Raw genomic sequence first — 26,779 nt, forward strand, 5'->3', positions numbered from 1 at the left:
TTATTGCATGTTTTATTGGAATATTTTATTGTGGTATTTTTTATCTAATTATCAAATGTATTTTTCCAACATTTTGGCTGTAGGGACAAAACTTTAGTGTTTTCTCGTAAAAACTACCACAATGACATTTAAGAACAACAACAAAGAATTTTGTATCTGTAAATAATCTAACAGCTGTTCTTTGATTTTATTTATGTGACGAGTTTAGCTTAATAAAATGAATGAAGAAATCGATGAATATGATATTTATCACCAGGATTTCACAACAGTGTCAGAGTGGGAAGTGTTTGTAGCAAGATTGGAGGAGGTTATCAATGAGTGGCATTTGTCGAAATCGAAGTTTAAGCGTTCTCCAGAATACACAAAGAAATGGATTACAAAATCAGAAGAAATCAAGTTTCGTGGCATTCAGTTCACATTATCTTATCATATGTTGGAACCGGCAAAAAATACCAACGACGTCGAGTATTCAGATGATCAGTCGCTTCTTTCTGAATTACAGAAAGGGCTTTGGGAATCAGCGTCAAACTTTATAGAGGATGTCGACGGCAGTCCTTTTCCTGTTTCCAGTTGGTTCGGCTTAAAAAGATATCTAATGCTATGTTCTAGTAGCCCATTGGTAGATGGAAGTATAATTAAACTTGTGATGAGCTCTGTAAACATAGCATTTGGCAATGTTGATTGTGGTGTGCCTTTATTTGTAAAAATAAGAGAGCACTGGCAAAATGTATACCTAGGTGTCTATGAAGATAATGATTTCAAGACAAGTTTTGACACAATACATTTGAAGAGAATTTCTAATCATTGTTCACATCTTAGTGGACTTATGAGTTTGTTTAAATCTAAAATTGCCTCACCTATAGCTCTAGATGCTGTTCTAATATCTGCAAAGCTCTGCTATGAGTTAAAGGATTCTGATACATTTTCATGGAAGCAGAGAAATAACTCGAATGAATTTCTATCAATTGATGGGTTTGATGTTAAAAAACTTATAGAGCTGCCTTTTGGAGCAGAAAAGAATCCCATACATAGTGCTTGTTTGAATGCAATTTGGCCGCAGTTCCGTGAGAGTGCCATTGTTGATTCTTCCACATTTTCCGATATTGACCCAATAATGGCTCCAACATGGACAATAACATTAAAATTAAGAAATAATATTCAATGTCAATTATCTGAAATTATAGATAAAATGATGTTGTTATTAGATGAAAGAAATTTATTAATGGATATATTAGGTTTAAGTAAGAGTTTGGGGCTGGTGAACCCGTTGCATAAGATTACGGAAGCTCCTATTACAATATCAAAACTAGTAAAAGCTGCTATTGGTCAGAGTACAAGTGTAACGGAATTCAAAGGACCAATAACTGATGATTTACTGATGCCATTGTTGTACTATGTTTTTCCTGATGCAATTGAGAAAAGTAACTTTCCATATCCGGACCGGCTTGATTTGGAATCTAAACAAGTATGTTACTTTCATTCTGTTTGATTATGGGAATTTGTCCTTTGTCTTTCATTAGCAGGAGTCAACATTTTATTAAAAAATAATTAAATCACTCTCTTATAGTTTTTCCCTGTAATGGGTTTGGCTGACTCGGCTAACCTAATATCATGCATGATTTTTTTTTTTTAAGTATTTGTGAATTACACCATTTGTGGATTATTTATCACCAATGTTATAACTTTAAACTAGTACATTATAAACTGACTTATGTTTTTTCCTTTTTTATTCCTTCTTAAAATTATTGTTTTACTTATAGAGTGAAGGTAGTGAGTCAAAGCTGTGTAGTTACATAAAGACAAGTCCTGAAGATGGCTTGGTTTGGAGACTTTCGGTGACCGCAATCAGGCTATTAGATGCTGGAGGTCTGCCGTACTTGGCACACTTTTGGTATGAGTTTGTACAAGAACTTCAATATCGTTGGGAACATCGCATTCTTTTACCAGGGTAAGTATTTGTCTTAAATAAAAAATAATTTAGTTGTTTAAAATGTGATTCTTATTCATTTTGTTTTAAATTTTGGTTGAAGTGATTGTCTATTAAAAAATATAACACAGACTAAAATATTAATCATAAATAAAAGAATTGGGAATTTGAATGCAAAGCCATAGTTAATTGATATTCTATTTATTATATTACTTTTTAAATCTTTATTATAATACATAAATTCTCTGTACAATTTGCAAAATTGCAATAAATGAAATAGCACCATTGGGATAGCCCATAAATTCATTTTATTACTATTTAAAACAATTATCTTCTAATATTTATTTCCCTAACTCAAATTTAATTACTTATTTATGATATACATAGTTTTAGACATTATTAGTTGGAATAATTTAGAGCGAATAGCGCGCTTTGTAAAAGGTATGTTTATAAAAAAAGGAAAAAAAAGGTTTATGAAATAAAGGTATGTTTATTTAAAATTAACAACTTTGGATTTTCTATTTATTTGAAATTAATAATTATCTATGTATATAGGGCTTTTGAATTGCTTATGAAAAGTTTGAATAATGGTAATTACTTATTTTTTTTTTTTTTAGAAAATTGTGATTATTCTACCTATTTACACCTACAATAGTTATGAAAATTAATCGTTGAATTAATTATTCTTTTAAGTATTAAATAATATACATAAAATCTAGAACAATTATATAGTCTTGAATAAAGTATTTTTAATATTCTATGTACATTTTCCACTTAAATGGTAAATTATAAGTATATGTGCTGATTAATAAATTGAAAACAATTGTGACTAGCAGTATTTACTTCACATAGTATGTATGTATGTATACAAGTGCTTTAGAACAATTGCTATAAGAATTTATTTATCTGTTGTTAAAATTAATATTTATTTATATTTACATTGATTATTTAACATACATTATATAATTTTATTTCTATAATACATTAACAAATTGTTAAACTCTCACAATCTTAATATTCCTATAATTATGTCATTTTGCATTTAGAAAGTATGTCTTTCTGATATGAAAATACACATCACATTATGTTATATATCGTTTTCTGTAACCCAACTTGTAAACTTTTATTATTTAAGTTCGAGTGGGTTTCGCTTAGTAATAATTCTTAAATATTCTTATGTATTAAATATACCTAGCTTCGTATAAAGGCGTTTCAGTCAAGTCCACCATAGCTCTAGTACTATGTTATCTACATGTCAGATGGAGTTAATCGTGAACGAGTCTGTTTTAAACTAACCCTCGACGTTATTAGAACTTATTAAAAAATGGGAGTTATCAACTGTTAGTATCATAATTTTCCCATGTCCGGTCGATACATTTATCTTGTTTGTCCCTTCTGCGGCGGTGTGAGCGGCGGCGGGGGCGGTTGCGCGTCCGATGCTCATGCGTGCACCACGAGGTGTAAGTTGAGGCGGCCTTTCGTGAGTGCGAGCAACGTCCGCCCGTCAGCCGCGACTCCGCTCTGCATTTGGCACCGGTCACCCCGCTGCGCTATAATGGCACCAACCCGCCCCGCGCCGTCGGGTTTCGGGCCATGTAAATATCCATATCGTGATCTGTCCAATTGTCCGACGTGTCACAATAACCTAGTCCTATTGAGCCGACGCTGTACCGACTGGCCGGCCGCGACCGCGAGCGCGGCCTCCTTCTCGAGCCGGCTGTGCCGCCGGTGGCGCCGCCTGCCGCGCCGCTTAGCGACAATCTCGACGCACGTTCCGATGTTCCGCCCAAAGACTGTCGCGACTGACGTAGATCTAGAAATAAAAGGAAAGTATAAAATAGACTCAATCGTACATACGTAGCTTTTACGAAGAGATTGAAAATGTCTTGATAGATCCGTGGATAAGGTCAACAGGCGACACTTACCGGCTCTCGATCCTAACAAACTGCCTGGGTATGCCGGTGGACCATAACGTCCGGATTGTGAATAACTATGTTGCGACTGGCCGTCTGCAAGGGATCGAGCGCGGCCGGGTCGGCCAGGTAGGGGTTCCGGAGCAGCCGGTTCTGTGTAGGTACGTGCGCGGGGGATCGAACGTGCACTATAAGCCGACACCTGATCCCACTCACGCTGCTTTCCGAAACCGCCGATCGTAGCTAGCGAAGACAACGGGCCGTTGGGACTCGGTGTTCCAGGAAGACCGCCGCAGCAGGCGTTGGGCAATTTCTCGGGCGCTTGGTTGTGCAGTCGATGAACGGTCCGCGATCGACGACGCGATGCAGCCGCAAAGATAAGGACCGCAACAACAATAGTTCCGCAAATAGCTGCGCTTGCAGCTATTGTGATTTTGTCCATGTTGGAGGCGGCAGCGGATACGGTGCGTACTTCTCTGCACTGTGAGTAGGGGACTGTCTCAGGACTTACGTGCACTTCTTCCAGAGAAATAACACAAACGACGATACATTCCTAAAACAGAGCAAAAATATGTTTATTAGTCCTGGTACTATAAATAAGCGTTTTCAAGGAAGTACAGTGTTTATTTAAATTTACCTGTGACGGCACGTTTTTTATTTTAAATTCTCTTTCGCTGGCTTCCAACGGTGGTCCCTGTTTGAAGCTTTTATCTCCAAACAATCGGTACACAACGCGGAAGCCAAGTATATTAGCAACATCTGAATCCCATTGAATAATTACGGAGTTATCCTGTCGATAAGCATTTTTAACGATAACTTCGTTAGAATCGTCTACTTTTGGTTTTTGTTGAGGAAAGTTCATAATTAATGGAGGTCTTTGATTTGAACCTTGTCTCCAATTAGGTATCACTGGTTTAACGGATGGTATGCGACTTGGTTTATCACTTGTAGCTTGAACGTTCGCTTTACTTGTAGGCTCTTCGTTTGCAACTGTCGTTGTTAACATAGTTGTTGATGTACTTAAAGTTGGTCGTAAACTTGACGTCGACGTTGTTGTACTTGGACTAGTGTTAAAATCAATATCATTTTTCTTTGTCGTTGTAGAAGTGGATGTAGTTGTGGTTGGAACTAATTTCTCCAAAATTGTTGTACTCTCTTGGTCACAAACAAGTTCATTTGGCTCAAAACTATAAAAACCTCTGTCACGGAAACGTGCTGGGTTTCCGCAAAATTGTGGATTTCTTTCACGAGAGGTAACTTGTAGTTCACCGCTACGTATCCATTCTATTATCCAGCGAAGGCGACAATCACAGTTTAAGAATCGTCCACCCACGCTTAGTCCACGTAGTGTGTGATTTAAATGTGCTAAAGCCTTTTCAGGAACAGTAGGCAATGGATTTCCGTCTAATGCTAACAATGTTATAGAAGGATTCTTTAAAAAAGCTTCATTCGGCACTTTGTTTAAGAGATTGAATCCGATATCTAATACTCTTAGTTCAGTTAAAGTTCCGATTGCGGCTGTGGGAAATTCTGGCAATAAATTATTCAGTAGGCTTAATGAACTTAACGTTTTTTTGATACCACTGAAAGCATCTTCTTTTAAATTAACTAATAAATTTCTCTCTAAATTTAGTGCCGTTAAGGAATCCAATCCTTCAAAAGTTCGACTTCCCTCAGGGCCAGGAAGCTCTCTGATACTATTTTGGGAGAGATCAAGAAAAGCTAGACTACGAAGTCCTTTTATACATTCTGGGACAACTTTCTGTCTAGTGCCTTTCAGATTAAGATTTTTTAGCGAATTCTCTAATCCTGTTAAGGCTTGAGGTGCCAAAGTAACATTATTGTCCGACAATTTTAGCGTCGTCAGTTTTTGCAGCGTAATAAAAGCGTGATTACCGACCCGTGTTATTCGATTTTTGGATAAATCTAATAACGACAAATTGGTTAAAATCCTGAGTGTCCTCACGGGTACTTCTGACAATTCATTATCTTGTAAATTCAAGTTTTTCAAGTATGGCCCTTGGCCTCTGAATGCGTCATCTTCTATTCTTTTTACGCTGCATCCAGATATTTGTAAGTTATGAATCTTGAGGTTTGCGAAGATGTCATCGCTTAGAACTTGAATTGTTGAGTTGTTTATATACAAAAGATCGATTGAAATTTTGCGCGCATTAGAATTTAGTGCAGTGAGGAGCATGGCGAAGTCCACCTGAAAAAAAAAGTATTATTATTATTTTTTTAATATCAAAAGGGGGCAAACGAGCGAGCGGCCACTTGAAATCGCTGAAATAGCGAAATGACCGTTGCCCATAGACATACGCATTTGCATGTGCGTTGCCTACCTTAAATCGACGGAGGAGAGGATGCACAGAAAGATTTTTTTATCATGTTTTTGGAGTACAATAATGTAAATGGTAAAAGATTTATTTGCTATTTGTCCTATTAATATTTTGGCATTTGTTACCTGGTCGCATTGTACCGAGAGATCTCGCGCCAAGTTGAGTGCGCAGACGCATGAGGACTGTAGAATCGGCGTATCCTTCCAAGGACATTGTGCTTGTGCGAGATGTAAGATGATGACCAGGAGTAACCCAAAACATGGTTTGACATTTTCGTGTGCGTAACGTCCCTGGAAAAGATACAATAGATTTTTTTTTTATTAGGGTTAAACATAGAAGTAATCACCCCTAACTTAGGATAGGCTCCGAGTTCCTCACTTTGGATGTATAGTGAGCTGATGATGATAAACATAGTATTGTATTTTGAAGTTATTCACATAATAAATTTTGCTTCCGTTTCCGTGCTTATTAACACGTTATAAATGGGTTGCATATTTAACGTAGTAAATGTATGTTTATCGAGCATTTAGAGGACAGGTTGCATGTCGAGTAAGAGAAGTGCATGCGAGAGACTGCACGCGAGGCGATCATGCGGCGCGTGCGCTGCGCGCGGCGGAGAGAGAACGCTACGCTGATGCACCTGCCTGGAAATGCCGGCTTTCCCTCCACTTGCATCTATTGTTTGATGTACTGTCACAGTTTTTCTTTATTTGGAAGAAATGTTCCTATTTTCACAAACATTCGTTGAGCCAAAACAATAACTATCAAACTTTATGTTGCATTTATGTATATATCTTGAGAATGCGCAATACTAAAGTAGTCCCCAAAAAATTGTTAATGGATGAGACATCGAGTACATTTCTAAACATAGCTGGTGCGGTCATTGTAACAGATGTTTACTCTCACGGGGCCGGTTGTGTTGTAAGCCGGTAACATTGGCCCGTTTGCGCGACGCCGATTTCCCCGCTAACGGTACCTGTTGCTGTTAAATTCCTTTTGGCCGATTCACTTTCGCGTCATCTCTTCAAACTTTGACATATTTCATTATGTTCACGTGTTATTGATTTCGTTACATTACCAAAGAGTATAGTTCTATGGTGATTTTAAGTCTCAAGTGTTTTATTTCAAGTAAATTATGTTGATAAAATTGTTAAAAAATATGTTTCTCAACACGTTCATGACAAATCATATATGGTTACGTACAACGAACTATTGTTGCTGATTTGTGTGGGAAAATATGTGTTGTAATGAACTCTAGGTCAAATAAGGCCGTGTCGAATAAATACTTTGGATGCTTATCTATTTATATAAGGGAGTTTAATTTTAACTGAAACCATATATAATCTGAAATTATTTATGTGTACGTTATTGGCAATACTTTTTATTTGAGAAATTACAACATACATTTGCTCGCTTCCGTATGAAATCAAAATTTGGGAGTAATCGCACTGTGTGTGTTGTAAGTAGTATTTTTAAGTATTGTTTTACTTTCTATAATACAAACTCTATGTTTTCCTGATTTAGGATCCATTTGAATTTACATTTTTCCTAACATTTCATATCAATTTGTAGGAAATGTAAACGTATGCATATAAAAGACAAATTGGTTGGCTTATTACATATTCTGGTCAACACGGTAGCAATATTTTTGATCGTGCTAAACAGATTTGGTTGAACGTACATGTGGTATTATGGATTATTTTTCCGCACTGCGCATTTAAACATTGAGACAGAAATTTCTGAATGCATGTACAATCGTTATTTGTAGATATATTATAAATAGGTAGAATTTTTTCTATATAATAGCGTTGTTGTATTTGGGCTCTATTAAGTTATTTCCTAGACTAGTTGATTATTTTCCGTTGGCTTAGTTTTCTGTTTGTTTATATCGTATATATCGATTTAGTCTCTAACCATATAATACCCATAAAAATTAAAATGTTAATATGACAAAGATTTAATGTTGTTTCATCTGATGCGTGTTAATACTCTTTTAAATGTATTCTTACTTTACATCCGAGTCAGTATAGATAAATTATTTGGGATAGAAGATACATTGACGTCGATAAAACTTTATGGGGGTTCTCGCGCCCGAAAACGTATTTCAAGTCGGCAATTGGTTTCCTCGATCAAACTTTAACCGCTTCCGAAGTTGTTAATGTTTATGAGACTCGCATACTTTGAGGCGCGATTCAATTTGCCCGCGTCGTCGCGATGACTTCTCTGACTCGCAAATTGATTTTATAATGTTGTCGAGCACAACGAATGCTCATTATCAAACTTTCGATCGAAGCATTTTATTTTTATTCATGTATTCCGTATAAGTTATAATGCTACGTGTATCTCTTTGCTGATTATATTTATTTGGGTGATGTATGAAGGCAGTTTTTGTATACATATAATGATTACTTTTCTTGTTCTTTCGTTGTATCACGGTAGAATATTGCGATTCAAAATGTAAGTAGCCGGTACACATTGATTACGATTGTGTGATAATTATTGGAAGCGCTTGGAAACGATAAATTAGATTTCTAATTAGAGGAAATAGTGTAAATAATTGAGTTTACGAACGTATAGGCTTATATGATACGTCTATACTTATTCAAATAAAACGCACGAGAAAAGACTTTTTTCTATTTGGTGTATAAAATGAGTCATTCTATTACTAGTAAAATCATGAATTATGTTTAAAGAATTCGTATGTTTAAGTGAAAGTCGAACTTGCACAATTTTTACTTTCTATGTGATAATGAATTTCATCGGTTTTCGTCTTCTCTAATGTCAATATTATTGGTTTTTAGATGTTATTCCGGTATCTACACATATTTTTTTTGCAACCACATAACATTGTTACAATTTGTACATAACAAGTAATCACATATAGGGGGGAAAACAATTTTAACATAATTTTAACATTTTATAATAAAAGACGTAAAATGCATAATTTGAACTTACAGTACCATAAATAATAATAACATATTAGCATTAAATAAACGGACTGTATAAAGAGTTTATACAAACGAGTGAACATTGTGTCCTCGTTTCTTGGTTGTGTACATTTATGAAAAAAAAATTGATAGGCATTGATGACTATCACCAATGGCGTCTCAGTTATTCATACTTTCTATTTTGATTTAAACTATTAAATTATTAAAATTCATATTTCATATAAGACTAGATTTTTAATTTTTACTACCCGTCGCCCGCAACTACGTCCACGCGAAATAAAAAAAAACTTAATTAGTAGCCTACGTGTTCTTCCAGACTATGTTCTACAATTGTTCCAAAATTCATTAAGATCCGTTGAGTCGTTCCCGAGATACCTTCTAACAAACATCCATCCAAACATTAGCATTTATAATATTAGTAAGACGTAAGATCAACTCTCTAAAGTTTCTTATTTCTTTAAAATACCTTTACATTACCCAGACATTCGTTTAACATGATATCTCTTGTCTCTGTATTTAAATATCTCATTAAACAAAAATGGTCACTAGTTATCTGTGTAGACTTGTCAAATGAGGCATCAAAGTTTTTGCATCGCCCACTGACCCCAACGAGCAATACCGTTATCTTCGCGTTGGTTACCGGTGCCACTGGGTTACGATTATACACGGTAGGGCCTTACTGTAATACATTCAAACACGTGTTACCGTAATCACATTCCATTTCAGGAAGCTCTTATAAAAAGTAATCCAGAAATTTTGTACTGTCATCGAGGTATTTAACATAATTTGTAAGTGTAGAATTTTTTCATAGTCGTATGCTTTTCTAGTGGTAATAATCTAGCCTAGAGGATTTCTGGGAATTGTAACTAAAATTAGAAGAGTTAAATTATTTTGCGTTAAATTAAATTATGCATCAAACGTTTATTTCTTATTAAAGAATGAAACTGTTTACTTAACGGTTTCTTGACTAAGGAAGGGTTAGCGAGAGACAACGTTCAACGTGGGAAGAAAGCATAAAGGTAGGCATTAGTGGGCGCGGTATACTCGGTCAGACTCGCTCTATGGTTATTGCAGCCGACTTTGTAATTTATGGTCGAGGTGTGTTTAGGTCTGTTGATACAGCTGACCATTGTTACTGGCCAATATCAATGTTTGTTTTCTATTTTCCTATACCGCCTCTATGTTGCGTAACTCCTTAAGATATTGACTCATGACTATATTTTGTGCTTTTTATATTTTTCGCATAAATTATAATATTATTATAAATAATTTCACACCAAATAATGTTTGTACATACATTTGTTAATAGTAGTAGATGTATATAGATATTATTTGTGTTGTTAAGGTAGGAGTTCCTAAAAGCTTTTAAAAGCGATTAGTGCGTAGTCAAAGGTTTATTGCCTTCGTATTTTGTCAATTGAAATTCATTACATAAACTATTGATTGTTAATATGATGCGGCAATTTATTTGATATAATAATGTCTTGAAATATATATTTAATACCAATATTGTTTTTCCAAATATATCTAACAATACAATGGGTAGAGCGAGCTGTTATAATTACTAATTGTTCAATAAATTACCAGGTCTTTAATTAATTTTGTACTAAAAAATCGTGTACCAGTCGCCTCTTTACGTAAACTGTTGTAACGTTTTCATGCAGTTTTGTTTTATTAACATAAAGAAGTATTTTATAGACATATTATCACGATATTGGTGCACGATAACACTTCGATATAAAGAAAAAAATTGAACAACTAACAAAAGTGTTAAAACTAATTTGAATCGCATGAGTTTTCTAATTACGTATTGTAAAGAATGATTGCGATTATGGACACTAATAACTAGATTTATATTATATTAAACTTTCTTCTCTCAAGAACTTTTTAGAGTAAGTGGTTTCACCCTACTAAATCTAAACCTAACTTTACATTATCTTTTAAAATTGTCTCTATATCCGATCCTCTTATAAATAAATCACACAAGTAGTTGAGAGCATCAAAGCTAGAACATATCAAGTCTTAATAAATCTTATATCTCCGAACAGATTGTCATTAGAAGGCAATGTCGCGCAGTAAGTCGGATCACGATCCAATATTGCGACCAACTACCCCGCCAGTCCCACCTGCCTCCGCCTGTTCCCGTTATCAGTACTATCCGACATTAATATCCTATATATCTGTGTTTCACTACATTCCGTTCACTATCCTCCATAAAAATAGTACAGCGAACGAAGAATGCTTGGAAATATTGTGAAGTGCATTCTTGTATGATATTGGTTTGACAATTCATTGTAAATGTAAACGTAATAATTATAATTTTCCATGTTCCTGAATATAGTAACAAAAACATTCCATGTCTGATAATGATAATCTCATAAATAAGCATAAACAATAAACATATCGTAAGTTGATATAAAAAAGTGTTGTCAGGATTTAAGAAGCCAAGGAGTACTTTATATATTCGTATCAAGTATTACAAAATTATTTACATAGACATCTTAGAATAGGACTCGGCTTACACGGGTGTAATAAAGATTCAACATACAAGAAAGGTGAGTTTAAATAACTCTACGTATTCACTTTTATAGTTTTGTAACAGTTACCTCGTTGTGTTGAACAACAGAGATGCACGTAACACGAGCTGCTAACGCGCCATGAATTCGCAAATAGCCGGCGCCAACTAATGGCCGATGTAGAGCTTCGTAACTTAATGACTTAGGTTCCTTTCGCATCTTCCGGCGGGAAACACTAACTTCCTTTGTCTGTATTTATTATAATCTGTATTATTTATATTTTTAGGTCGTTCAATATCACAAAAATTAACTCGGTTATTGATGTAATCGATAAGTTTATACGTTTTTTGTAGAATCGAATAGAATGTAGAAAAGAAAAATGTATTATATAAAGGCAAGAAAATTATTCTTTGGCACTTAACTTTATCGAAGTGAATACATATTTTTGTTTTATAATCCAATAAATATTTTTATTTAAATATGATTTATTAAGAGAATTTATGAATGCTTTGGAAAATATTTCGAATGGGAACCGGAAATGGAAGCTTTTCTTCAATATCTGTTATTATACTAATTTTCTAATGGAAATTTTAATACGAGAAAATTGTTTTGAAAAGAATAATGTGTTGATTTAAATATTTTGTATAGAAAAAATGTTAAATTATAGAAATAGATACGGATTTTTTTTTTATACCATAAGGTGGCAAACGAGCAAGCGGCCACCTGAAATCGCTGAAATAGCGAAGTGACCGTTGCCCATAGACATACGCAATTGCATATGCGTTGCCTACCTTTAATCAACGGAGGAGAGGATGCACAGAAAGAAAATATTTTCCCTTTCCATGCATCCTCTCATCCGGAAAGTTCACTTCCACTTCCCATCCTTTCCTTATAAGAAAAGGGTGGGAAGGGAAAGAGGACTAAATTAGGCCTCCGGGACGCACACTCATCAGACGCGCGCATTTGCTTCCACTTCACGTCTGTTTTCTGTGTTGTGGTGGTATTTCACCGGGCGAACCTGACCAATTCGTGCGAAGATGTTAAAGCGGGTTATACCACTCTTAAAACGACTTTTTGTTAATTATAATTATATCTAATAATTATTCAATTTGTTTTTATTAAGAAAACAAGAAATGGCAATGAATATGTTAACAACACGTTGTTAATCAGTGAAAGTGTAAACCAGAATATTATCTTAAATACACTCGAAAATTGTACATTTTAGAAACACATTGTACGTATAGTTTAACTATGGTAATAATATAAATATCCAATTAAGTTCTATGCTATTTTTGTGTTATTTTCTTTAGAAATTATAGCGGCATTCTATTTGCGTGGTTGCTTTAACACTGATTCATATTACAACTGTCAGTCAACCTCGTTTGCCATATATCCATATCAATTGTCCAAGCATTGTATTTACCCTGTACCTGGTTAGCTAACGGATCATTACCTGTTTGTAGGTAAGTAGGATTATTGTATGTCATTAGTTGGTGCGTAATGGTGTTGGAGAGCTATGTAAAAAGTGCAACGCGGTGATGCGTTTATTAAGACGGAGAGACGGCGGCCGCGATGTCGACTCACGCGCGACACGTTAGTTAAACTATAAATTAACATAATTATAGTTGCTGACGTACCTTGGAAGATATGTGTACTTGTGTTGATCGAATTTATAGATAGCTCTGAGAATAAATGCGAAATAGCCGTGATTGCTTCAAGTTGTTTAGATCTTTATGGATCAATTTTATTTTATGGATGAAGCGCAGTTTTTTCTGCTTTATAGTTTTCTATAGACATTTCGTATAAATTTTTATGCAAATATAATACAAAAAGAAATATTAAATACCACTCTTGTTGGATTATTTATAACCGTTATACCGGTTCCAAATGCCACAATAATTGTTTCTTGAATATTAAGTTTTCAAAAAAAAATTAGAAAGTTAGGTTCGGCCCATTTTATATTCATTAATTCGTTTTAAACTCAGCTTTATGTTTTTAATTTAATTCGTTTGTGAAACTCGTTTCTAACGGATTCATTATGCTACGGTTATATTTTAAAATGACCCTTTACCGGTTTATTTAAATTTACTGTTGTTAAATTTAACTAAATAACGATAAAATAATCAAGAGTATATCGTGGTAATCTTAGAATCTAGGATGTCTGCCTTTAGACTTCGTAGGTCGAAAGTATTAGCTTTAAAATTAGGACTTAGTATAAATTTCTATGCAAAAAAGCTGTAATGGACGTTTACATATTAGTTATTTACCACATTTTATATATGTACGTGATAAGAGCGAAATGTGATTCCCAATCAGACTTTGTGACAGGATGTAAAAACGATATCAGAAAACTATCTTGGTGTAGGTACTGAGTGTATGCACGTTCAGTCTGATACTATGCTTCAGTCCCCTTATTCTCATCTCATCTGTTTCCTCTCTTGCCTATGCACCTCTCCCTCTTCACTATAAAAAGCTTGATACGGATTCGTCCAAAATAATTTTTGATTCTTTCGTGTTAATCGGTTAATTTATTAGACGTCTACTATAAAAAATATTATTTTAAAACAAAACTTTGGCAACCCTAAAATGCGCGGGCGGACCCTGAACTCCAATACATCTTCACGATCCGTCGCTCGTGACGGAGACGGATGCGCCATCTGCCGGGGTCAATGAACCTTTCCCATTCCCACCTGATCGCATTACGGCCATATCGAGTATGATAGCATATTACGTTTGTATGTCATTAATATGATTCATATTATGATTATACAATTATTATTACTTCTAATGTAGGCACATTCTACACAAGGCAAGGTAAATTTTCGAAACTAATATTGTATTGCATCGTTAGTATGACGTTGCCCGCGCTCCATACACCGTGACTTTTCTCACGGCTATCTTGACAAAGTGGTAGCGAGCGACTGGCTTTTGTGACCAAAGAACAAAATGTCGGCGACTCATGCCTTCGACATCCTATTGCGTTAGTCACTTAGCGACTAAAAATGCTGAATTTCGAAGATTTACGTAGCCTTGCAAACGAAGTGCTAACTAACCCAAAGCCACTAGATTAGAATTACTAGAGAAAACTAGATTTGATATGAATTTTGGATTTCGACTGCGGAAATGCTTGTAAAATATCGTTTTCTCCGTTTTTGTTACAAGATTTAAGGTAGTGGAAATACACCTTTACTATGACCTACAATAAGTGTTATGCCTCGTAAAAATTTATTTAATGGGTTATAGAGTCTTCTTTTAAAAGTTATCCGTTAACTGGATTACTTTGCACCTTTAAATATCTCCTAATTGAATCTAAAGACCTTGGATTTAGATTAAAATGTTTTTTTCTTGTTATCGGTAAATAAGATGTCGGCATCCTCTTCTTTCTTCATTCAAGGCAATCTTTTGCGATTGTATCTTTGAAACTGTTCGCAAACTGTCTCTACTTTGTTTTAACTTACTTGGAAACTTCGCTATATTTTATGCAAAAGAAAAAACTTGCTGTTAACCAAGTTTTGAAGCAAAAACAAGTACTTATCCGTTAGAAAGTTGATGAGATTTTGTCGTATTGCAATAAAAACGAAAGATTTAATTTAGTGATACCTTCGTGGTTATTATTACAGGTTTTCCTATTTGTCTATTATTTTAAAATTTTGCAATAAAGGAAGTAGCTTATAAAATTACGAGTTTCTTTTTAAATAGGGTTCTTAATAGACTTTATAGCATATTGTTCATGAAAAAGTTGCACTTAAAATTAATTAACGTACAAAACATGACCCACTGTCCCCATAGATTAGTGTGTCGTTCTGCTGGCTTGAACTTCACTTTCGCATTAAAACTAGTCGCTATATGAGAAAAGATACACAAAAGCAACTGTATTATAGCCTTGGTAAAGCCGATATTATAATCGGTTTATTACTTTAAACAGCATAGATATTTTACCATTATTATAAATGCGAATGTTTGGATGTTTCTTAGAAAACATCTCCAGAAAGGTTACATGAATCACCTTGTAATATGACATAGTCTGGAAGACCAGGGGTACTAAGTTTTTATTTTTATTCCGCGCGGATTAAATCGTGAGCGACATCTAGCACAAAATAAAGTTTAACTTCCAAAACTGTTAAATCTACCAATATATTGTATAACAATGGTTACATAGGCCTGGGCTTCCTGTAAACCTAACACTATACATTTGCGTCCATAAACAACTATAATTTGGTCGCATAGAAAATGATTGACCATAAACAACTTCCCATTGTTACATAGCAATGTCGCCTCGGCCACTAGAAAGGTACTATTTTAAACAAGATAGTTTCCGAGACAAATACATTACAAAGGTGTAGTGAAAGTTTCAGTTTCGTTGTACCGGTAAATCTTTACGTCTTGCAGAAACTTGACACTTTCGATATTTATATTTAGTTTAAATACTGAGATCAATTTGAAGATAAAAACTAAAGTAATATTACGCTTGTTAGTAAATCAATCTACTGATAAATGGGATGGATTCCCCTGGGTGTATTTAGAATGATGACCAAATAAACATTCTAAGAAAAGTCCCAGGACTGATTCAGCTGAGGACAATTAGAAACTATTATTAGTCTTAATAACTTTACTACAATTATTAAACATATTACAACTATTATTAATAATCTTAACCTTACTCGTAAATAAGAAATCTAACTGAACCTAATGTGCCGATGTCTTGCTGAAATGGATATCCCTTACAAATTAATAAGTACAGGAAAACAACGTGTAAGCCTGTATTCATATATTATCGTAAAAGAATCTAAATGTCGTGATTAAGATTTTAGTAGACATTTATCCAAACGTAGAGTAAACGTTATCCCACGGTACACGCATAGTGCGGAATCTTAGCACAGTTATTTTTCCCATTGTCTCAAGATCAACGCCTCGTTGTTTTTGTCCAGTCGCTTCAAGTCTAATGTGAAACTGTTTTAGCAAAAAGTAGTGTTAATTGGCCATACATTAAAATTGTCTATCATGTTTCCGCGTGTTTTCTTCTCAGTTGCTTTCGCTCATGCATGTCTAATATTAGAAACGATCGCTTTGGATATGATTAGTGCACAGTAAAATTTAACGTCTAAATTTTGTTTCCATAGTGTTTACTCTCCATTTTACATTACTGTCTTGTAAATCGTCTTGAATTAAACGTGTAGATCTAGTATATCAAGTTGGACAAGTAAACTAAAGTTGCATTGCTTTATACTTTTGCTGTTTTCGCGTCCGTCATTTTCTATTTCCTAGAACGTCTCCATAAACTTTTCACTCAATGAATTATTGAGTTGGTAGTGTGACAGAGGCTTGGTCGCATGTTATGAATATACGACGCTCTCAGTTATATTCTAACAAGAAACTCATCTAACTTTATACATATTTGTTGTTTTCAGTAAATTGAATAGATGTTATTGCGCGTGTTTATTATGTCCATTATTTGATTAGATTCATATTTTACTTATTACAACATCATAAATATTTTACTTTGAGATAATAGCTGATGTTATTTTGGCTTATTTCAATTGAATGTATTACATCGTAGCATATTTTAATGTATTGTTCATTGTTTGAATTTAAATCAAATTTTCTTTACCGCACTGATCTAATTAAGCATCGGTTATATCATCTTTTCTGGTAGATTCGACGGTCATCTGATATTTTTTTAATTAATCTTTACCATTACAGCGAAAGAGCTTGTTCCTTTGTTATTGATACAATTAACATTCTTGATAATAGAAATCTGATGGTGCCTTATCTATTTATGGTAAAAGTATTTTGAACTTAGTAGGTTGAAGGTAAATTGACGTTAAATCCATTAATTAACTACGGCTCGGTTTTTGCAATCTTATTAGTATTATAACTGCGAATATCTAGATAGATGGATGCATGTTTTTGAAAGCATCTCCAGAACGGCTAAACGGATATTGATGAAATTTGGCATACATATAGAATAGGCTTCTAATTATGTTTTTTTTTAATGTTAGTTTTAAATAAACTCATTCTGTATAGCACTGCAATATAAAGAACAGCTCTGTTAATATAAAAGTTCTAACATGGAACAAGTAAAGGGAAACGATTGCTTCGGGCGGAGCAATGTCTCCGGCCTCCGCAGACATCATATTAACTTCAAGTACAATGAAACTCGCCAACTAAACAAACTGCTATTGTAAATATTTAACACTACGAGTAACTCGGAAGGAAGACTTATCATTAAAATGTGATTAAGGATGTTCTAAAGTACGTTTCCTTCCGTTATATTTAACTGCTATAATGCTTTTAGTATAGTTAGTAGTGGTAGTTTTTTGGATGTCATTATATAATTTTTAAACGAACGAATATAAAAAACATTGCATGATTAACGCTGAAATAATAACTTAAGGGATTTTCTCTGTTAATCATTATCCACATGTAGACAATGATTTCACCTCATATACGGATGAACATTTTTATTAAACTTATTATGTACGTGAAATTATAATGTGATGTTGATTTGATTAGTATATAAAAAGTGTGTCAATGAACGCGACGAGAGATTTCATCTACGAAGTAACTGATTCGCGACAAATAAGATAAAAAAAAAATCTCTTACCATTGTGCTCTAATTATAGGTAAATATTTAGAAAATCCTTTGTTCACTTTGTCAACACTCTCACGAATATTTTATTAACACCAATTGTTTATCATCGTTAACTCACACGAACGAGGTCACTGTCAAACGAGTCTCGATAGATTTGTATTGATAGTTGAATTTAGCTACATGTCTGATGCGCCTGCGTCCGCAGTTAGCACGCGCGTAGCACTGCGGACCGCGTTGCCGGCGCCCCACCGGCGCTCCCGACCTACTCCCATACCACGCTCATAGCCACCGCCAACGACGCCGGTAAACAAACGGTTCACCGACCGATTAGACGTCTTAGTATCGTGAAAAACTTGGTGTGCCGACATTCGCCTCCTGGCCGCTTCCACTGCTCATTTGTAATTCAATATCATAACGGTACTGAGAGCGTTCGAGCATCGCGCGTCTGACTGGATCTGATGATTCTGGGTCGCGACACAGATACGAGACGAGATATTTCGGATGTCATCGGCAGGTGCTGCGCCGTTGGCCTTCTTGGTGTGTACGTCTCTAGTGGAATTCGATTCGCCGACTCCGCTGGGAAGCTGCAAAATTTGCATACTCGAAAGAGAAAACGATTCGCATGTTAGTCCGAGAGCGGCGCGCCATGCACTCTCTTGATTTGTTTGCTTTCTTTTCGAGGTCGGACGTTTGTCTTCCTAAAATTGCCTTCGTAGTGAAAGTTAAACGGAATCGACTAAACGTGACAGTTGTTATTTAATGAATAAGAGTTAAGACTATTCTTAATTTTTTTGTATGAAAGTTTTCTTAGACGTGCTCAGTTGCGTGTGCTAAATGACTTTATTTTTAAATTATAATGTCGCCTAGATATTTCATGGTCTATTCATTCTTCAATTGAAGTCCTTAGACTAATGCTTTCTCCAAATGTGAGAAATCTGGGCAGGGTAAACTGACTTAGTAGGTAGTAAAGTGCTGGTATTTAAAAAACTCTGGCCAAACTATCTCATCATAATTTTAAAATCAGCTGTGCTAGCTTAGTTGGATGTGGCAGTTTATTGACACAGCATGTTTAAGTGAATGGAAAGCTATGCCCAACCTGAAGCCGATCCTTATAAACCTATTAAAAACATAATAAAAGTTTAATAGGTAATCTTAGCTATTTATTGAGATTGATATAGTACTTATTTTCGTTTATATTTGTTGTCAATAGCGTAACCGAAGGTCCTCCAAACGCGAGGACTTGTCTCCTGCACCAGAAACTGCAGCTGCTGAACTGCTGCGTGAGGCGGGTGTCGCAGGGCAGCGGCGGCGGGGGCGGCATCGCCGGCAACTCCTCCGAGGACGAGTTCTACGACTGCTCGGAGAGCGAGGCGGTTGAGGAGCCACTGCCTTGGGACCGGCCCGTGGGCAGGCTTACCCGCCTCGGCAACGAGACTCTCAAGAACGGGGCGCCGCTATTCGTTCCTCGTACACAGGTTAGGGCTTCCTCAAACATTTAATTAAAATTTATTAAATTCTAATTCCTTTTAGTTGTTTAATTCGAATTTTAATGTAAGGCTCGTGGATTTTATTTCTTTTAATCGGATTGTTGCAATGTTAAACTATCATATAGATTTTCATATACGCAAATGTAACTTGTATTAAAATAATTAATGCTTATAGGAGGCTTATAAGATATTTTAAAAGAAATTAATTATCAAATTTTATTCTGATTCTGTTGTGTAAGCAGAAGTAGTTAAGTTGTTATACAGCAGATATAAAATGAACATAAACAATAACTGGATAACGCGACATCCGCTTGGCCGCTACGTCACCACTATTACGGTACTGTTTGCTATTTACACCGTAATATGGAGTACTGTTGACTACGTGATGGTACGCAAGTTATGCCATCTTCGCTGTACTCGATCGGACGTACTTTAAACTTGTTTTATCTTTTCGTATAGGATCCAGCGCCGAAGACTGAGGATCAATTAGAAGAAGATGCTGAGCTCATGGTTCGTCTAGGAGACGATGCCAAAGCATCGGAACTTCGCGCAAGAATGATGAGCGCTTCGCTTCTGTCCGACATGGAAGCTTTTAAAGCTGCCAACCCCGGTGCAGAGCTCTGTGATTTCGTCCATTGGTATTCACCCCGAGACTGGAAACCGGATGACGGTGGATCATTAGGTGATCGGATGCTTCTACCGGGTAATCCCTGGGTGGAAGCGTGGAATGTTGCCCGACCGGTCCCAGCTTCACGACAGAGACGCCTGTTTGATGAAACTCGTGAGGCGGAACAAGTTTTGCATTTCTTACGCTCCCGTACAATAGGGGCGGTTGCTGAACTTTTACTGCCTGCTGTACTTAAAGCGGGGGCATTAAAAGCAATGGAAGAAGGGGCTACAAGTAATAGTTCAAATGTGGGTGGTGTTGATAAGAGACGTACTTTTGAAATAGCTGCTAGAGAGTTGTTTGAAGCGGAAAAGGAAGCTTGTAGATCGGTGTGCGTTCGTAAAATACTTGGTAGTAGCGCTGAAGGGAAGCCTTTAGATGTAGCTGGTAGGACCAGGGTGCTGAACGCGGTGGGCGGAGTACTTCCTCCACCGTTTCGTAAGGAGTTTACTCTGCGGGTTAAAGACGCAGTGGGGCCGCAAGTTCTGAGAGCTGCTCTCTCCACAGACATGACTCTAGTAGGCGCCTTTACAGAGCGCATCGTTTGTTTGTAGCGATGCTTATTATAATATAATAGATTGAAAATGTACAATAAATGACAGTTGTTGTAAGTTAAAGTCTAGATAAAATTTATTGCTTTGATGAAAGATTTTATTTTTTCAATGTATATTAATATTACGATGTATGGTATTGAAATAAATGTTAAATTGCCTTATTCGTAAAATTAAGGCTTCTTGTGTGCAATTAAAAAGGATTTGATATAGTTAGTTGACGATATAATAACGTGATAAAATGCTATTAGTTTCTTTTTCACGTTTAGATAATAAATTAAATTTTTCCAAGTTGAAATTTTTATTTATGTATTTTCAACGGTCTTCAATGTCGTGTTGTAAAATTTGTATTGAATTGCAGAGAATATAATTGGGTCGAGTGATGTTCAATATTGTGAAAGAATAAGTGGCTTCACATATTTTAAAAATAAAATTTTACCTTCTTTACCTTGTGTTCCGAATATTTTCATGTTAGTAAATATTGCTATTTTTATTTAATAGTAATTGTCGCAAAAAGCCTATTATTTTCACTAAATGATACAATGATTTTATAGTGTTTAAATAATCCATTTTGTCTTCCTTTAATTTTCTTACGTCGTCTTTTTTTCATTTGATCATGGACTCTTATTTATAGAGAAATACGCCTATCATACGACGACATTTCCAGATGAAAAAATTATAAAATTGCGGTGATGTAATTTGATAAAGTTCAATAACAACAAAAGTTATTTTGGATACAAGATATAAAAACTTGATTACGTTATATGAAAACTTTTTTGTAATATACAAATGAAATGGTTGCATATAATAAATGCAAAGATTTAGTTCGTCTAGACAACGTTAGAGGTGTTTGTGAGGTAATTTTCTCTTTTGTATATAAGAAAATATTGATAGCGAATTATTGGATTTGACTAGCTAGGATATATGAAATATTATGTTAAACTAATGGTTAATAATAATTGTTGTTATCGATTGAAAAAAAATAATAAAAAGTTAAGTAATTCCAGTAAATAATAATAGTGTAATTATTTAATTAAAAAAAATGAATCGAATTATTAAAACGAAAATGCAGTGTTACGAAAATTGTAATTATACAAACTCTAAATCTATGTGAAAATATATTAATAAAAAGTTCTTTGTAATCACATCTCAGCTTTGCGTTAAATATTCTTGAATTTATTTCGTCAGCTTTCTTTTATAAATATTATATTTTAGGTTAAACTGTAGAAAGTGGTATAGCGACTTACGCTAAATACGTTTTGTTGTTTGTGTTTATGTAAATTTTATACAGATATTATCTAAATATACTAAATGAAAGTGAAATCACCATTTTATTTTATCCCAAACTTGCTGTCGACCGCGACTCCGTCCGGGATTAAAAAAAACTTTGTTCTATATATGTGCCAAATTTCATCAAAATCCGTTAAGCTGTTCACGAGATACCTTCAAACAAACATCCATCCATCTATCCAACAATCCAAACGTTCGCATTTATAATATTAGAAAGAAGTAAGATTAAATTAAACGAGAAATATTGTCTTGCAGATGAATATTTGTGAATCATAAGTATGATTTATACAAATTTTATTTGAATGAATGCGAACGAACTAATAACTTCCGAGAGGGGATTTCGGCTAAGACACTTCAGTTCGTTGTGTCTCAAGGTCGTCTGAGACCTCACAAATGAACCTCCTACGATTACTTCTATTACATTCCATGGGATGACTGAATTATGTTGTAAATATAAGAAATTTAGTCTAGTGAATGAGATAATTGCAGTTTCAATAATCGTCCTGACAAATGTCTAATTTCCTAATCGATTCTGTTCTTACACTGGAACGCTCCCTTTGTCGCTTGACCCTTTGAAAACAAACGAATTTGCAATGGAAATAAGTGATGGATTAGTAAGATAGCATTGTTCAAGTAAATTGATATTGAAACTCTATGCAGTATATTTTTGTCTCATTTTCGTGTCTCCATAGTATTTCTATGACTATTTTGTGTACGCCGTCATTTCAGCGAGCCTTAATTTTTGAGTACAAAGAGAAGCTCGCAGCCTCCATTTGCCGGCAACGTAAACACGAAGCGGGAACGCGTTCATCCAGTTTGTTTACGAAGCCCAAATATTGATTCAATATTTTTAGCCGGTTAGGTGACGCAAAACAAAAAAAATCACAATCCCATAAAATAACCTTGAAACAATTGAATTTGAGATATTTGCGGACGTAATTTTACTGTCTGTTCGAAATATTTGACGATCGATTATTTAAATTTTACGATTCAGTTTATGTCGGTCTCATTGACGTTAATGAAAGTCCAGTACGCTAACAAACGCCACAATGGCGCGTGGATCTCGCGATGACATTATATTGTTGCTTTTAATGTCATCTCTAAACCTACAGATCTCGAATGCTCCGAATGGTTGTAGAGCATGCAGTATATTGACGATTGTGTGTTGGAATTGTGGTATAGTGTTTATATGTGGGGAGCAATGTTGAGGTAACTGCTATAAGTGTTGTCTAGGCGCGAGGGTCAGGGCGGGCGGCGGCAGAGTAGCGCGGCGCATGCGCGCGGACACCGCTCTCGGCAGCTCGCGACTCCGCTCAGTGGCGCGACGGAAGGCCCGGTCGATTACAGGCTCCTTCAGGGACGCGGGTTATCTTACGATATTCAAACCGTGAACTGACCCGTAAAAATTCCTTAATGTTCGTTTATATTGCATTTTCAAAGAGAAGTTTATGCTGAATCCTTCAGTGCTGTGGTGGGGTTATGTTCAATTTTTAAACGGACAATTAGTTAATCTCGATATTTGTTATTAGTGCTTCATGACAATCTGTGACAAGAATGGAGCGCCTATGATTCTTCGAAGTCCTTCGACACCAGAGTGGGTAAGTATATAAATTTTAATTCATTATTAGATTTATAACCAGTTTAATAAATAAAAATTGTGTTTACCGAGTATATTTTCGAGCATTCTTTATTTCTAATTTCAATAATCCTTCAGTCGGTTTATCTCTTTTTTAAGTAAAATGAATGAGAACGGAACCTAAGAATCGTTTAGGCTGTAATCTAGAATGTGAAATATAAAATGGCGTGTGATATTAAGACATTTCGGTATCACATTCAATTCTTTTTATGAATTGTAACATCCTTCTTGTGTAGTACACAGTTTTATGAGTGTGAGGAAATATAAATCAATGTGTAGGAAAGGAATAAAGCTGTCACTGGAAGACGTGTTGCGAGACGTATTCTGTGATGTGCGCCGGGTATTTGTAAACTATCTCGTATGATTAATTTGTAATAAAATGTTATTTAAAATACAAGTTTCATGAGCTTATTGTTTTTATCATCGCTATATTTAAATATTTATAGGTAGCTATGAATACTGGTCTGTTCACCATTTCACCGATTCATAACTACTCATCAATATTGGAGTTGAAAGTTGTCACTCGTTTATTGTAGGAAAGAAGGAGAGGAAAGAAAACGCAACAGTTGCGTTAACTTTAATTGCATTATCAATAATTAAGACCTTATCAATTAATTTGGTAAAATATGATAAATGTACCTACTTTGGAGTTTCATAAGGAAGACAACAAATATAACAATGATTAAATCTTTAGAGCGTTTAACGACTTGGCATTTACGTATTTTGTCGTGGGTTTCCGAGACCAAATTCCCCGTTTAAAACCTATTGTTGAATCTGTTTTTTCAAAGATGAAAGACACGGATGACGATAAGTTTTATACAAAGATTTTAGTCTCAGAAACTCACGGTTAATAAAACTGCTTAAGTTAGCACTATATAAATGTTGTCCTAACTTGGAAGTAGTCCATCTAAATACTTATGAATACTTGAAAAAACGGTTTACGTTAAGTGAAGACGAAATCAGCGTTTTGCCCGATTTTTGAGTATCTTAAATATCTTGTCGAAACAAAGGAATATTTTTATGAAAGCAGGCTCTATGTCGCCCTCATTCGAGTGGGTTCGCTGAAACTTCGATAAATATCTCGAGTAGCTCTGGAGAGTGCTTTGGGTTCTTTCTCGTTCCTAAGCCTGAATGCAAACTTAATACAACACTGTCCCAGTTTAATACTTTGTTGTGTACAGCGTTTGCGGTACGATGTTTTAGGAAAATGTTAATCATAATCCACATTTTTTTGACGTTGATTTATTTGTAGTCATATAAGATAGATTGCTAAGTATCAAGATTATACAGTTCATTCATAAAAATATATATTTAAAATTGATCGATTGAAGCTAAGGTTATTACAGTAATTATTTAGGATAATCTGTTTTTAAATGGTTGATTATTTGAAAGGTAACGAGTTGGTCTTTGTCGGTCGTGTCTCACTATTGTTTTAAACCATTATTTATCAATCCGTAGCCTGTCACCTGTCACCTTTCTTATTGTTAAAATTTTCTCACGGTAACCGTTATCGTTGACGAACAAAAGTGTATTCTGCTATGAATATTATAATCGTTACTTTGATAACGTTTTGAAGATGTTTATAGGTTATGTTGGTACCAGTAAACCCACAAATATCTAACTGAACCCTATTTATATGATAAGTAACAAGAAATGTGTTAAGAATTTGCTAAAATCGCCAGCGTAAACAAATCGTGTTTACATGAAGATAATTTGAGTTGAGTCTACCAGCTTGCATATCGTAAATATCAAAAACAATACGCTTGACCAACACTAACTCAATATTCAAAGGGATTGCAATAGAACTACGACTTAACTATCGTTTCAATTCTCGATAATAAGGACTTTTAAGATTAAATCATGAGTTAGTTTTGTACGTTTTGAAATTTTAATATTTATAAAATACTATTTACCGTCTGGTTAATTTTCTACTGATATCGTTTTATTGATAAATTAAAAAGAGCTTTGTATGCGTTAAACGAAAAAAATCGACGTGTTTAGAAATTGAGAGTATAAAATCGAGCTTCGCATGGAATTAATTAAACTTGAAACGAAAGCGTGACATTCGGAATTATGTTTCGCGGAAAAGTAATGACGTGGGTCGTGCGTGCGACATATTGTCATTTGTGAGGTGGACACGTTTTGAAAAGACTAATGTTGTAACGGATGTTACGAGAAAAGTACTAGTTATTTAACTTCATATTTCTTCACTTTTTAAAAGATAACATGATAATGAGCTATTTGTCTGAGTAATAAAAGTAAAAAACCGAAATTGTATGGTGTTCTTTAACTTATACAGATTAAAAATGTGAGGATGGTATTGTTGTATAATTTATGAGAAAATTTTGTAAAGTTTGAGTACAGAAATAATTTGAAACGCTTATGAAAGTGTCCGAGCTTACGACATGTATATTTACTTCATATTCCCACGGTACAATACTGCAACAATTTCATTCAACATCACGGAAATTTGTCAATTTCCACTACAGATGATCTCGTTTGGTGGGACGTGAACGAAATTATTTTGAATCATGATGTATCAATTGATTTGTTAGCAATTTAATTGTACTACAAAATTGATAAAGATCAGATATTGGTAGTAAAAGTGAAAACCATTAATACAGGTCAGCGCCTGGCTCATTTTTGCTCGAATAGTTGCACTATACATTAAATGAAGGTCGTAATGCTTCAGGAGTATTTTTAAAGAAATATGAAGTGTGTGCTAATCATCAAACGACAATTGTTAATTATCTTCTAGCTTAAAGTTTTATTAGAATTTTAACCTTCAAGCCTTTAGAGGACGACTTTTTGTGTCATTTCGTTATTAACTTGAAGCGTTACGATATGTTTTATGCGGTTAAAACGAGCTTTCTGTTGGCAGACGTTATCTTATCATCTCTATTAACACCTGCG

General features: G+C 34.8%; 2 protein-coding genes across 2 annotated transcripts; one reads left to right on the forward strand and one right to left on the reverse strand.

The window, feature by feature from the left end:
* Positions 1 to 38: 38 nt before the first annotated feature.
* Rab3GAP1 (RAB3 GTPase activating protein subunit 1) lies at positions 39 to 21,362 on the forward strand. The gene is made up of 4 exons (XM_013312886.1): positions 39 to 1,465; positions 1,761 to 1,948; positions 19,446 to 19,710; positions 20,182 to 21,362. The coding sequence occupies exons 1-4, from the start codon at positions 218 to 220 to the stop codon at positions 20,941 to 20,943; spliced, it is 2,463 nt and encodes an 820-aa protein (XP_013168340.1). The 5' UTR covers positions 39 to 217; the 3' UTR covers positions 20,944 to 21,362.
* Positions 3,019 to 19,433, reverse strand: haf (leucine-rich repeat and fibronectin type-III domain-containing protein hattifattener). The gene is made up of 5 exons (XM_013312885.1): positions 18,248 to 19,433; positions 6,305 to 6,469; positions 4,478 to 6,049; positions 3,853 to 4,393; positions 3,019 to 3,740 (listed from the first exon to the last, which is right to left on the reverse strand). The coding sequence occupies exons 1-5, from the start codon at positions 18,248 to 18,250 to the stop codon at positions 3,478 to 3,480; spliced, it is 2,544 nt and encodes an 847-aa protein (XP_013168339.1). The 5' UTR covers positions 18,251 to 19,433; the 3' UTR covers positions 3,019 to 3,477.
* Positions 21,363 to 26,779: the final 5,417 nt, after the last annotated feature.

The sequence above is a fragment of the Papilio xuthus genome, unplaced genomic scaffold (assembly GCF_000836235.2).
Source record: "Papilio xuthus unplaced genomic scaffold, Pxut_1.1 DF827597.1, whole genome shotgun sequence".
Taxonomy (NCBI): domain Eukaryota; kingdom Metazoa; phylum Arthropoda; class Insecta; order Lepidoptera; family Papilionidae; genus Papilio; species Papilio xuthus.